General features: G+C 47.6%; 1 protein-coding gene and 1 long non-coding RNA gene across 3 annotated transcripts in view; one reads left to right on the top strand and one right to left on the bottom strand.

The window, feature by feature from the left end:
* Nucleotides 1-12,287, top strand: part of LOC138265200 (probable cation-transporting ATPase 13A4) — a 249,446-nt gene that overhangs the window by 95,033 nt on the left and 142,126 nt on the right. For both annotated transcript variants that reach the window (XR_011199310.1, XM_069212745.1), the window contains exons 6-7: nucleotides 7,504-7,584; nucleotides 11,947-12,016. Coding sequence is in view for 1 of the 2 variants with exons in the window: in XM_069212745.1 (XP_069068846.1) it covers nucleotides 7,504-7,584; nucleotides 11,947-12,016 (151 nt within the window). In the remaining variant the exon portion in view is untranslated. The remainder of the gene's footprint in view (nucleotides 1-7,503; nucleotides 7,585-11,946; nucleotides 12,017-12,287) is intronic.
* LOC138265201 (uncharacterized) overlaps nucleotides 1-12,287 on the bottom strand; it is a 101,474-nt gene that overhangs the window by 64,381 nt on the left and 24,806 nt on the right. The window lies entirely within an intron of this gene.

The raw sequence follows: 12,287 nt of genomic DNA on the forward strand, positions 1-12,287 counted from the left end.
TACCCCAAGGGACTTTGTGATGCTGGCATGTAATGTGTATTTAGCTCTGGCAGAGTGTACTTAACCAGGTCAGTGCACCACACGGACCGAAGAACAGCGCAGAAGAGGGAGAAATCTGTCCAAACAGCAGAGAGAAACAAACACAAGAACTCAGGCAGCTACCAGAGGGAAATAATCCCACGAGTCAACAGTTATCAAGAACTGGATGAGTTTACAAAGGGTAATAATCCCACGAGTCAACAGTTATCAAAGAACTGGATGAGTTTCAGATGGTAATAATCCCACGAGTCAACAGTTACCAAGTACTGAGGAGTTTCCAGACGACAATAATCCCACGAGTCAACAGTTACCAACAACTGGATGAGTTTCAGAGGGCAACAATCCCACGAGTCAACAGTTACCAAAATCTGGATGAGATGTGAGCGGAGTGAGGAGGCCAGAGGTTGTGTTAAAAAGTTATGTTTTGTTAGTGAGATATAATATCACAAAAAGTCCTGATGATAAATGTGGCAAAAAGACCCCATTCATGTGCAACATTTTATGGAACCTGCCATGTATCCACAATGCACTTGACATTACACATATGTAATGTGGTGTGAATGTGCCTTCTTTTGCATCCCTGTATTGATTATAAGTCCTAGATTGATTGACCCCCATAAAGTGCAGCATATCACATGTGAGGGTCTCAAGGCACTGGAGAAGTTAACTGCTTCATGGTGATCTGTTCAAACAGAAAACTGATCAACTGCAACGACGACCGATGATGTTGATTCGCTTGTCTGTGACTTTAGGAAACAAGACGATCTGGTTCAAACTAGATAAAGGCTGAACGACTCCCTGTGGAGCCAAAATCAAACTGAAGATTGTATGTACTGTTTCCACGGTTAGTAACTCCCTCACCTACACTATTCTCGATGCAGCGGTGAGGCGCATGGACAGCAGTGATACATATAGCGGTCAGACACCACCCTTCGTGCTTGAAGTGCTGGAAGGATGGTAGGGATAACACGGGAGAAGAGATCTTACTTCTCCTCACTCGCCTTTTCTCCCATCCGATGAAGTGACCACACCACATCTCTTCCTGAACTTGTCCTGTTTCTCACCTTTGATCTCCAGTAATGAGACTTACCTCTTCAGCCTAGGTCCTGGATACCTTCTTAGGTGATTAGTGCGCTATTCAAATCAATATAACATAATGTGACATGACACTGTGCAACTCACGGCACTGAATGAGTTCCATGCTCTACAGCAAGGGTCACCTAAGGGAGCGAGAGTACTTCATAGCGCTTTGCCACAAACATCTGTAGACTCAGAATGCTACCTATCAACCCTACGACTTAGGTGATCTGCTCACTAAACCCCTGTTTAATGCGTTCAGTGTTGAGGTGTTCATGACTGGGTGTTGGAAAATGGGTTATTAGTAAGGGCAGGTAAGTACCTACGCTTAGCAATAGGCCACTAACCTCCACTTAGGTCCAGTTAGGTCTCAATAAATTAAACCTAGCTCAACCCTTGGTAGGTTGGCAACGAGCGACAAGGCTTAACTTAGGAGACAAAGTGTAAAGCATTCAAGTATCACAAAACAGTAATTAAATAAAACACAGAAAACAGTTTAAAAATCCAAAATTTAGAAAAATAGGAAATATTTTCAGCTTCAAAATGACACCAACACAAATAAAATCTTACAAGGGGAACTGGAAATATGAATTTTTAAAGAATTAATACTTTCTACCGCAAAGGAACAAAATGCGCCAATCTGGTCACCTGATCGCACCTCAACCGGTACCCCAAAATCTGTAAGGTCCACTGCGATGGAGCCCAGCTCGGCTACAGCCCTCCTGAGGCCTCAGTCAAAAGTTTACCCTTGCACTTAGTCATTTTTCTGGAGTTTTTCTTCAGCAGGATGCACTTGCCAGTCCAATCCGACCTCCTGGAACTCTTCCTCGGATACGCGTCCCGGGAGCCCTCGTGGAGGTTTTTACCTTTCGGACTTAGTCGTTTTTTTTCGATGTGAAAATCCTTCAACCAGGGCAAACCTGAATCTTGATCCGACATCCCTGGAGCCCTCTTCGGATACACTGCCTGGGAGGTCCCAGTCAACTTCCTACTTTCGGACTTAGTCACTTTTTTGGAGATTTTCTTCACCAGGATGAACCTGCAAGTCAGGCCGGGTCGCGGTTGTGGCAAGACAGCTAGAGATGCCGCGGTGGGTCGGACCCTCTATGGAGCTTTTTTCCAAAAGTTCTTCAAACTTCTCCAAACTTCTGGATCTTCTTCCAGATGTTCTTTTAAGGTTCTTTTGGGGTCCACAGTTCAGTTCCAGAAGCTCTGAGATGCTCCTTGAGGGTGCGGACTACAACTCCCAGAATGCACCTGGTGCAAACTCCCTTTTGGCCACTGGAAAGTGGTCATCTGGTTGGTTTCTTCAGGAGTTGGTGCAGGGGACTCTGGTTAGCAAGTTTTCACCTGTAGCAAACAGGGAGTCCCTCCTTGAACCAGTTGAAGCCAGGCAAAGTCCTTCTTGTGGTGAAGCCCAACTGTGCAGCTGGTGCACTCCTCCAGAGTGCAGTCCAAGTACAGACCAGGGGTCCAGCAGGGCAGTCCTTCTTCTTCTGTAGTTCTTCCTTGTTGGAATCTGACAGGGATCTGGTACGGAACTGAGATGTGGGTGCCGGTCTGCCAGTTTTATCCTTGCTCCTGGGTGAAAAACAGGGGTTCCTGGTTCCCCAATCAGAGGCAGGGTCCTTCCCCCTGTGAGGACCACTTCCTGAGAAGTGTGGCAAAAATCAATCCCAGGGAGCAACGTTCCTCAAAAATCAATCATGGTTGAAAGTGATTTTTGGAGGTTACAGCTGGCTGAATCCATCCACTGGTGTGGCTAAAAATCCTAAACACACCCCTCTCCCGCTCTCTCCTAATCTAATCAAGGGGGCACCTAATTGTTTGGGTTTGCAGGATGTGAGGGTGTTGCTGGGTTGCTCCACATGTCCTTCCCTGCCTTTGAAGACCGGTTTGGCAGCCCTCCCCCTTCCTGCTTCCCAATCTGCTGAGGGAAGATCCCCTCCCCCAGGCACATCTTTGTGTTGAGCCAGCCACTTCACACTTCATCAAGGCAGCCTGGCCAGGCTGCCAGGGGCTGGCCATTCAGGGCAAAGCAGCAAAAACACTGCAGGGCTGAAGTTGGCAACTTTTCAGCTAAAGTTTAAAACTCTTTACTTGAACAAGTTATATAAACTCCAAAAACTGGAAGTTGTGGGATTTATTATAACAATTAATTTGATACCAAACTTGTAGTATATTTTGCTTAAGGGGACTTAAATTAAAATAAAGTCTCCCCATTCTAGCCTATGGAGGCCATTCACTACAATGAGGGGAAAACGATTTTGGCTGTTTTACCTCACCAGGGCTTAAAAAACTATTTTTATAAGGTCCCTGCGTATAGTTACATGGCACACAGCCCCAGGGGCACATAGGGCACACCTTAGGGGTGACTTATATGTAAAAATAAGGTAGTTTAAGACTTTGAAACTACTCTTAATTCCAAAGTCTAAGTTGCATGTAACTTTAATTTAAAAGCAGCCAGCAAGGCAGGCCTGCCTTTAAAATGACATTGGGCACCTCAGCAGTGCACATATGGGTGCACCACCTATGCTGTGGTCCCTAAACCTACATGCCCTACCATATACCAGGGACTTATAGACAGGTTGACTTAGCCAATTATAATTAGCCTTATTTGCGTACTGATTTTACACAGAGCACAGGCCCTGGGACTGGTTAGCAGTACCCAGGGCTCCATCAGAGTCAGGAAACTACCAGCAAAAAGTGAAAAATTGGGGGCAAAAAGTTAGGGGGCCTCTGCAATCAGCCCTGTTCTCTCACACTGGGTCAACTCTAGGGTGCCCGCCTCTTGACGACGAGGCAAAACAAGAACCAAGGAGGTATGCAATATGTCATGGACCTTCATTTTATTGCATTCTACACTTTGTAAATAGAAACAATAATGTTTTTGCTAATGTTTGCTTCCTCCCCTTCACCCTGTCCCTGTGGCAGAGACACATGCTTACATTCCTGATCCTAAACCAGGGCAGGACCTACATGCATGATTCTGGTAATTCAGCCAGACCTAAACTTCCCTCACTCACTGTGTGTGAACTCACTCTTCCTGCAGAGGATGTTTGTGAACTCACAACAGTTACTTCAATGGGGGTGTGATGAACACATCTGTTTATAAGGAAAGGCCACTCATCTACCTGTTGTATGTTTATCTGTATGTGAACCCCACACATTTGTATGTTGCATGTTTCTGTATGTGAACACTACATGACTGTATGTTGTATGTTTATCTATGTGAACCCCAAACTTCTATACATTGTATATTTATCTATATGTGAACACTACACAGCTTTGTTGTATGTTTATATGTGAACACCAAACGTCTGTTGTATGTTTATCTGTATGTGAACATCACACATATATGTTGTATGTTTATATGTGAGCACCACATATCTCTATGTTGTATGTTTATCTATGTTAACACACAGCTTTATATTGTATGTGTATCTATATGTGAACACCAAACTTCTATATATTGTAAGTTTATCTTTATGATGTATGTTTATCTATATGTGAACACCACATGTGTATATGCTGTATGTTTATCTCTGTGAACACCACCTATCTGTATGTTTATATATGAACAACAAGTATGTGTGATGTATGTTCATCTGTGTGAACACTGCACGTCTGTGTTGTATGCTTATATGTGAACACCACATATCTGTATGTTTATATATGAACAACAAGTATGTGTGATGTATGTCAATCTATGTGAAAACCACACGTCTTTGTTGTATCTTTATATGTGAACACCATACCTCAATATGTTGTATGTTTATCTGTATGTGAACACCATGTGTATGTTGTATGTTTATCCATATGTGAACACCACAAACAAGGAAGTAAAGATAGAAAGCAGACGAGGCGCTGATGCAGCAACTCACTCTTAGAAACTAGAGAGCTTTTCCTTTAAGGAAATATTCAGGAGGACCTTTGGGGGTTAATGATGTGTCCAGGGACAAAGCTTTGCCTGCCTTTCGTTGTGATGCGTTATGGTTGTAAATCACATCATATTACCGAAGGCGTCACCGTGGTGCTCTCCCTGGCGTGATACTGTCGGCCCCTCACTGAGCAATAATCATTCATATGGTTGTGCTTTTTACTCGTACGAGTTATGGACTTTCCTCTGCACCGCGCCCTGATACCTTTCGGTTATGATTGCGGTTTATAAAGCTTTTAAAATAATTGAAATACACTCGGGGGTATTTATAGGTACATGACAGCCTACTTGGTCGAGCAGCCAGATATTGTTCACCGACTCCATTGACCCACAGGAAACCGCAACATCCAAAGAAACACAGTAGAAAATGCATATGACATAAACTGTAAACATCACAGAAATGCCTGGTTGTATGTCCCAAAGCACCTAGAAGCATGTTCCACCAAGAAACCGTGCACAGATCTATACAACGTAACACACTGACAGAACACTGCTCATACTCCCCTCTCACACGCCCCCCTCACCTCTCATACACCCCCTCCCCTCTCATACACCCCTCACCACTCATACACAACCTCACCACTCATACACACCTCCTCACCTCTCACACGCCCCCCTCACCTCTCACGCCCCCCTCACCTCTCACGCCCCCCTCACCACTCATACAACCCCTCACCTCTTACACACCTCCTCTCACCACTCAGACTCTCTCTCACTCTCATATACTCCCTTTTACCTCTTATACACCCCCTCACCTCTCATACACCGCCTCACCATTCATACACACCTCCTCTCACCTCTCACACGCCCCCTCACCTCTCATACACCCCCTCACCTCTCATACACCCCCTCACCCCCCACACCACCCTCCCAACTCATACACCCCCTTACCTCTTACACACCTCCTCTCACCACTCAGACCCTCTCACCTCTCATACACCCCTTCTCACTCTCATACACTCCTTTTGACCTCTCATACACCCCCTCTCACCTGTCACACACTACATCACACCTTGCATGCACCCCTCTCACCTCTGATGTTCCCCCTCTTCTCTCATACACCAACCTCACACACCTCCTCTCACACACCTCCTCTCACCTCTCACACACCCTTCTCACCTCTCATACACCCTTCTCACCTCTCATACACCCTTCTCACGTCTTGCACACTCCTCTCACCTCTTACACACACCCCTCACCTCTTACACCCCCCTCACCTCTTACACCCCCTCACATCTCCTACACCCTTCTCACCTCTCATACAACCCCTCACCTTTCATATACCCCTCACCTCTCATACACCCCTCACCTCTCATACACTCCCTTTTACCTCTCATACACCCCCTCTCACCTCCCACACATCTCACCTTTCATGCACCCCCTCACCTCTGATGTTCCTCCTCTTCTCTCATACACCACCCTCACCACTCGCACACCTCCTCTCACCTCACACACCACCTCTCAAAATTCATACACCCTCTCACCTCTCATACACCCCCTCCCACCTCATACACCCCTCTCACCCCCCATACACCACCTATCACCTCTTACACACCTACTCTCACCTCTTACACTCCTCTCACCTCTCCTACACCACCTCTCATACACCCCTCACCCCCTCACCTCTCATACACCCCTCACCCCCTCACCTCTCATACACCCCTCACCTCTCATACACCCCTCTCACTCACTCCCTTTTGCCTCTCATACACCCCCTCTCCCCCACATCTCACCTTTCATTCACCCCTCTCACCTCTGATGTCCCCCCTCTTTTCTCATACACCACCCTCGCCCATCACACACCTCCTCTCACACACCGCCTCTCACCTCTCATACACCCTCTCTCACCTCTCATACACCCCTCCCACCTCATACACCACCTCTCACACACCACCTGTCACCTCTCACACACCTCCTCTCACCTCTCACACACCTCCTCTCACCTCTCACACACCTCCTCTCACCTCACACTCCCCTCTCACCACTCATACACTCCCCTCTCACCACTCATACACTCCCCTCTCACCTCTCCTACACCCCCTCTCGCCACTCCTACACCCCCTATCCTACACCGCCTCTCCTACACCGCCTCTCCTACATCCCCTCACCTCTCATACACCACCCTCACCTCTCATACACCCCCTCTCACCTTTCTTACACTCCCCTCTTACCTTTCATGCACCCTTTCTCACCTCTTCTGCACCCCGTCACATACACCCCCTCTCACACATCCCCTCGCCTCTCATACACCCCCGTTAACCCGTCTTCACAAGGTGACTCACACTCAGGCCAGCAATGGAAACCCCATCAACTTCTAGGACTGCCGAAGCGCTGCAAAGCCTTAGTGTCAGAATGGGCGCTATACAGACGTCAGTCACAGATCTACGAAGATGGTCCTTGCAAGGGCAGTGAACACATCTTACAGCGCCCCCTTTCCTGTATTTCAGGGTGCTGGAGGACGGCCTCACCTGCGCCAGGATACACTCGCGGTTCGGGTGCGGCTTCACAAGCGAGGAGCAGGCGATCAGGTACGAGGCGCTATATGCATCAGGGCCCCCTGGGTGCCGAAGTCTGCACGAGCGGTGTGTGAGCAGTTCTGGGATTTCTTTATCGAGTACAGTTCAGTAACTTGATAAACTTTCGTTGAGGGCTCTTACGTATTTATGTGTTTGATATGTGTCTATTTCCCGCTCTTTTCCTCATGGACTTCTGATACTCCCCGGTAATCTGAAATACAATTCTCAGGGTTATCCCCGAATATGAACAGGGCAAAAGTTCTGAAAAATACCGAAAAGGGGGGTCTAACCAGGTTAAGCAGCATGCCAATGACCTCAGAGGAAGCAGCATCACAACCCATGACCTCACAGGAAGTGACGTCACAAGAAGTGATGTTAGATCACTCACATATATGTTTAGCAGGTCTATCAAGAGGGCATATGAGCGCATTGCAATATTTATGGCCTGAGAATCTGCGTTTTTTAAATCTCTGCCACATACACATTGGCAACAAGAAGACAAGGCAGTAAGTCTGTCTGCATAACTGGTTGCAAAGTCTACATCTTAAAATATCTTCTGTGGTTGGGACCCCTGCTGCAGAGGTCTCGGGGAACACTGATATTGGTGAGATCGCCCTGGAGGTTAATGCATTAGCTGGCGAGATCTGGGTTTTGTCCAGTCGCAGTTTTTAAACAAAGCAGCATAGAGTCTGAATGTCTCCTGCAGAGCACATCATGTGACAGGCAGAGGGTAGATTTTTGTTTTATGTAGATGGGTGAGTGGGTCACTGCTTTTAACAGGGATTCTTTTGTTACTGGCAGTTCATAATTGTAATCCTTCTAATATAGCGCAGAGAAGGACAGGTGGCCCATACACCTTGTCCCCTCCCTGTCTTATGCAACTCATCCTGTGCATTGATTTGCCACGTGCCATATTTCAATGCATAACGTGTATGTATGATGTAAAGCGCTTTGACACCCTGCATTAGGGTTAGTAGTGCTATAAAAGAAATAAAACAAAATAGTGGTATTTAAATGTTCACTTTGGGAGGGAGGTAAGCGCTGTACTCTGTGCGCAGGATGCCTGGGCGTATATTCTTCTTCAGTATCAGAAAAGACAAACAAGTAACCAGCTCGGTCTGTCTGCGGCTTCTTTCTGCTATCACAAAAGGATGAAACCTCCTATGAGTTCTTGAGTTTCCAGTTAAGGTTCAGCTTAGCAGGACCACAGGACATTAGTGCCTAGAACCGGTACCCAGGGCAGGAGGAGCTAGGGTGTGCACCATCGCGAAATCACTAATCTTATGTCTATATTCACTGCTGAACATTTTTTATAGTTAAAGAAATATATGATTTAAATTGTCAAAAAATAGATAATAATATGGCTGGCTGTTTCAGTCGTGACTTGGCTGCGAAACCACTTGAACACTGTGCCAACCTGGAGCTCCTTTCCTCTGAGTGGGATGATGATGGGGCTTGCGCAGAGTGGCGCCATGTTCAGTCGACCTGTGAATATCAGGACTTTAAGAACTTACTTTGTGCTCTGGCTCCTTTGAGGACTTTCACAAGGGGCACCACCCGCGTGCACCTTATCGAGAATACTCCAATGGAACCAGTTGTACCAAAGGTCCGAGCGGCCATTTCTGACCTATCAAGGATTGTGATACATTCATTCCTGGGTGGAACTCGCAGAGTTTTACTCTGTGGAATTCTGCGGAGTTACATAGAAACTCCGCAAGGTTCTGCGTAGTTTTGTGAGTGGGCGGAATTCAGCACCTTCTACTGACTTTTAGCCCGGGAGCTAGTTCGGTGCTAAAAAACCAGCACGATTGGCACTGCACAGCGCCAAAGGGTGCGGCTTCTTTCTGCCGGTTGAGAAGATCTTCCACTCAAGCAGCAGCTCTCTCAACGTAAGCTGAGAAATCTCACCAGGAGGCGTTCCAGCACCCGAAAATCCCACCCAATGATGCAAACTCTCTCTCACACTCGTCAACTTGACATTGGCAAGCCACACATTGGAAAAAAGTCCGCCATGTGGTGGTTCGTGACATTTTGCCACAAGTCCGTGCTTGGAGCAGAGTGGCCAAAAGTCTGCAAACTCTTCCGACGGAGCGGAATCTTTTGCGCCCCCCCTTTTCATTCCCAAAGATTCAAAAAACCAAAGAGCCAATGACCAAACTATCACGGTATTGAAATCTGTGTATCTTACACTCATCCCTAACAAACACCCCGGCTGCTGGACACAAGCTTTAGTCCCACAAACTCTTCTGTTGCACACCTGGATCATGTGTAGCAGCTCAAAGTCCGCCAGGTGTCCAGCAGCAGCTGGTGCGAAGGTCATTGTGCTGGTGACGTGTCCCATAGTTTGACTCTTGGAGGGGCATCTTTGAGGATATCAGCAGGACAGCGGAGATCCTTCTCGCACCTACGTCCTACCGTCTGACACGGAGTAGAGACCGTGACACACAAGTGTAGTGTATTGTCCAATCAATGCTGTGGTCAGCACTGGAGAGATGCTAATGGTTCTTCTTTAGACCAACCACAGTGACAGCCAAGAGTTGGTGCCTTCCATCAGTTACAACCTTTTATATAGAAAACATGACTTATAACTAACGATACGGCTGTGCCTATGTCAGAGCACATCCAAGCCTGCGTAGAATTGTCTACTTGGGTGAGTAATAAATGGACTAGTTAAAGGGAGTAGAGGAGGGGATAACAAGCCAATCATAAGCAGCAAAAGAATAGATCACCAGTAGTGGATCACTTGTAGGGTTGGCAGTTGCTGTGCAGCGGAGCACCCTGGGTGCGGCCTCCATTTTCCTCTACTGCAGTAGGGTTTGAACGTTATCCCATCTGCTTTCCAATATGGCCAACCTTGGGTTTGTGGTTGGATTGTAAATCCGCCCATGGGTCGGTCCACCACTGTCGGTGCTGTGGCACGAGTGTGCGCATCACCTCTCCCCGTGCACCGTGCATTAACAGATCATTAGCGCACTCTTGAACTGGTGGCTTCTGGGCGTTTCTCCATCGGAATGATATTTGACCTTGAGCCACGCCCAAGGGCAGTGCCCTGGGGTCGCTATTCCCTTGGGCTTGTACATTCTCATGGTAGGTTAATAGTGAAGCCCTCCCTGCCCCTCCCCCAGCTGACTCTGTAGTGGTGTCTAAGTCGCTTGGGAGAGAGGGCGGTGGCATCCGTCAGGAGAGCACAGGGCTGTTTCACTTACTGCTGCTCATGCCCTGCATGCTGGCTGGTTTGTGACCCGGGCATGTATTCACCTGTCTCACTCTGCACCTTTAAAATATAGTTCTTCTTTGTTGGCTCTCATTGTTGCAACGACCCCTCCTTAAGGACCATGATCGCTTACAGTGAGCAAACCTCTGCTGCGAGACTCCATTTCATTTGGACAACGGTGCCTGGACTTCAGGCTCCATTTCGTTGGGGTGCTGTTATTTGAAAGGCAGGCTCCATTTCAGTTGAGCTGTGGTTCATTGGAAGTTGGGTGCCATTTGTTGACCTGCCAGTGACCCGAAGATAGGCTCCATTTCGGCTGAACTCGGGTTCATTGGAAGGCAGGCTCCATTTTGTTGGCCTGCAAGTGCCCCAAAGGAAAGCTCCATTTTGTTGTACAAATGATCTGTGACCTGAAAGCCGGCTCAATCTCAGCTGAACTCTGGTTCGGTCGATAGCAGGTGCAAATTTGCTGACCTGCCTGTGACCTGAAAGCAGGGACCATTTTGTTGACCTGCCAGTGACCCGAAGATAGGCTCCATTTCGGCTGAACTTGGGTTCGTTGGAAGGCAGGCTCCATTTTGTTGGGATGAATTTCAATGGACTATAAACCTAATATGAACCTGGTTGACACAGATGGGACCTCTCGCTTCATCTCAAGGCGGAGTCTTTTGAAGGCGGCTCTGTCACCTGGGGTGGGGTTGAATGGAAGGCTATCCTCTTCCAGTTGGGGGAGGGGGCAATATGTATGTGACCTCAATATCTGTAGGGTGCAGTGCCTACAAGATGGGCTCATGTCTTCTGGGGAAAGAGTATATACATGCCGGCTTTGTTTGGTTAAGGCCAGAGGGGCTTGTGGGAATATTGTGTCACGTTTGACCCCCATAGATGTGGTATGTGTCATGGAAGGACATGCCCCATTCTGATTGGCTGCTGGGGATGGTGCTTAGGGACCCATGGATGCTAAGACCCCATGTACTGGTACTGGGTCATGTTTATCTTTTTACACCCCTATCCTACAGCATTAAGCATTGTGTTTAAGGTTTCGTTTTCCTACCTAAGAGGGGGAGACCCAGAGACTGAGTGCTTGTTGGGTTTTTGCAATATGCAACATTATACTTTCAAGTTAATAATTGATTAAACACATCAATATTCCTCTGCAGGAGACTCGTCGCTGGACAAAATGCCATTGAAGTTGAAATTTCGCCTATCTGGAAGCTTTTGTTCAAAGAGGTAAACTCCAGCCCTGGATATCACACACCTACTGGTGGTGGACTGTCCCAGGAGGGGGGGGGGGGGGAAGGGCATTGGTATGGGACAACCTGGATAGATGCCCTGGGTCCCACTCTATTCAGGTCCCCGGGTCTCACTATGTGCAGGGTGAGGAGGGGTGGATCTCCATGGAGATTGAGGGGGGGTGGATCTCCATGAAGGATGAGGGGGTGTATCTCTAGGGAGGGTGAACTGGGGTGGGTCTCCATGGGGGTGAGGAGTTGTGGATCTC

The sequence above is a fragment of the Pleurodeles waltl genome, chromosome 11 (assembly GCF_031143425.1).
Source record: "Pleurodeles waltl isolate 20211129_DDA chromosome 11, aPleWal1.hap1.20221129, whole genome shotgun sequence".
Taxonomy (NCBI): Eukaryota; Metazoa; Chordata; class Amphibia; order Caudata; family Salamandridae; genus Pleurodeles; species Pleurodeles waltl.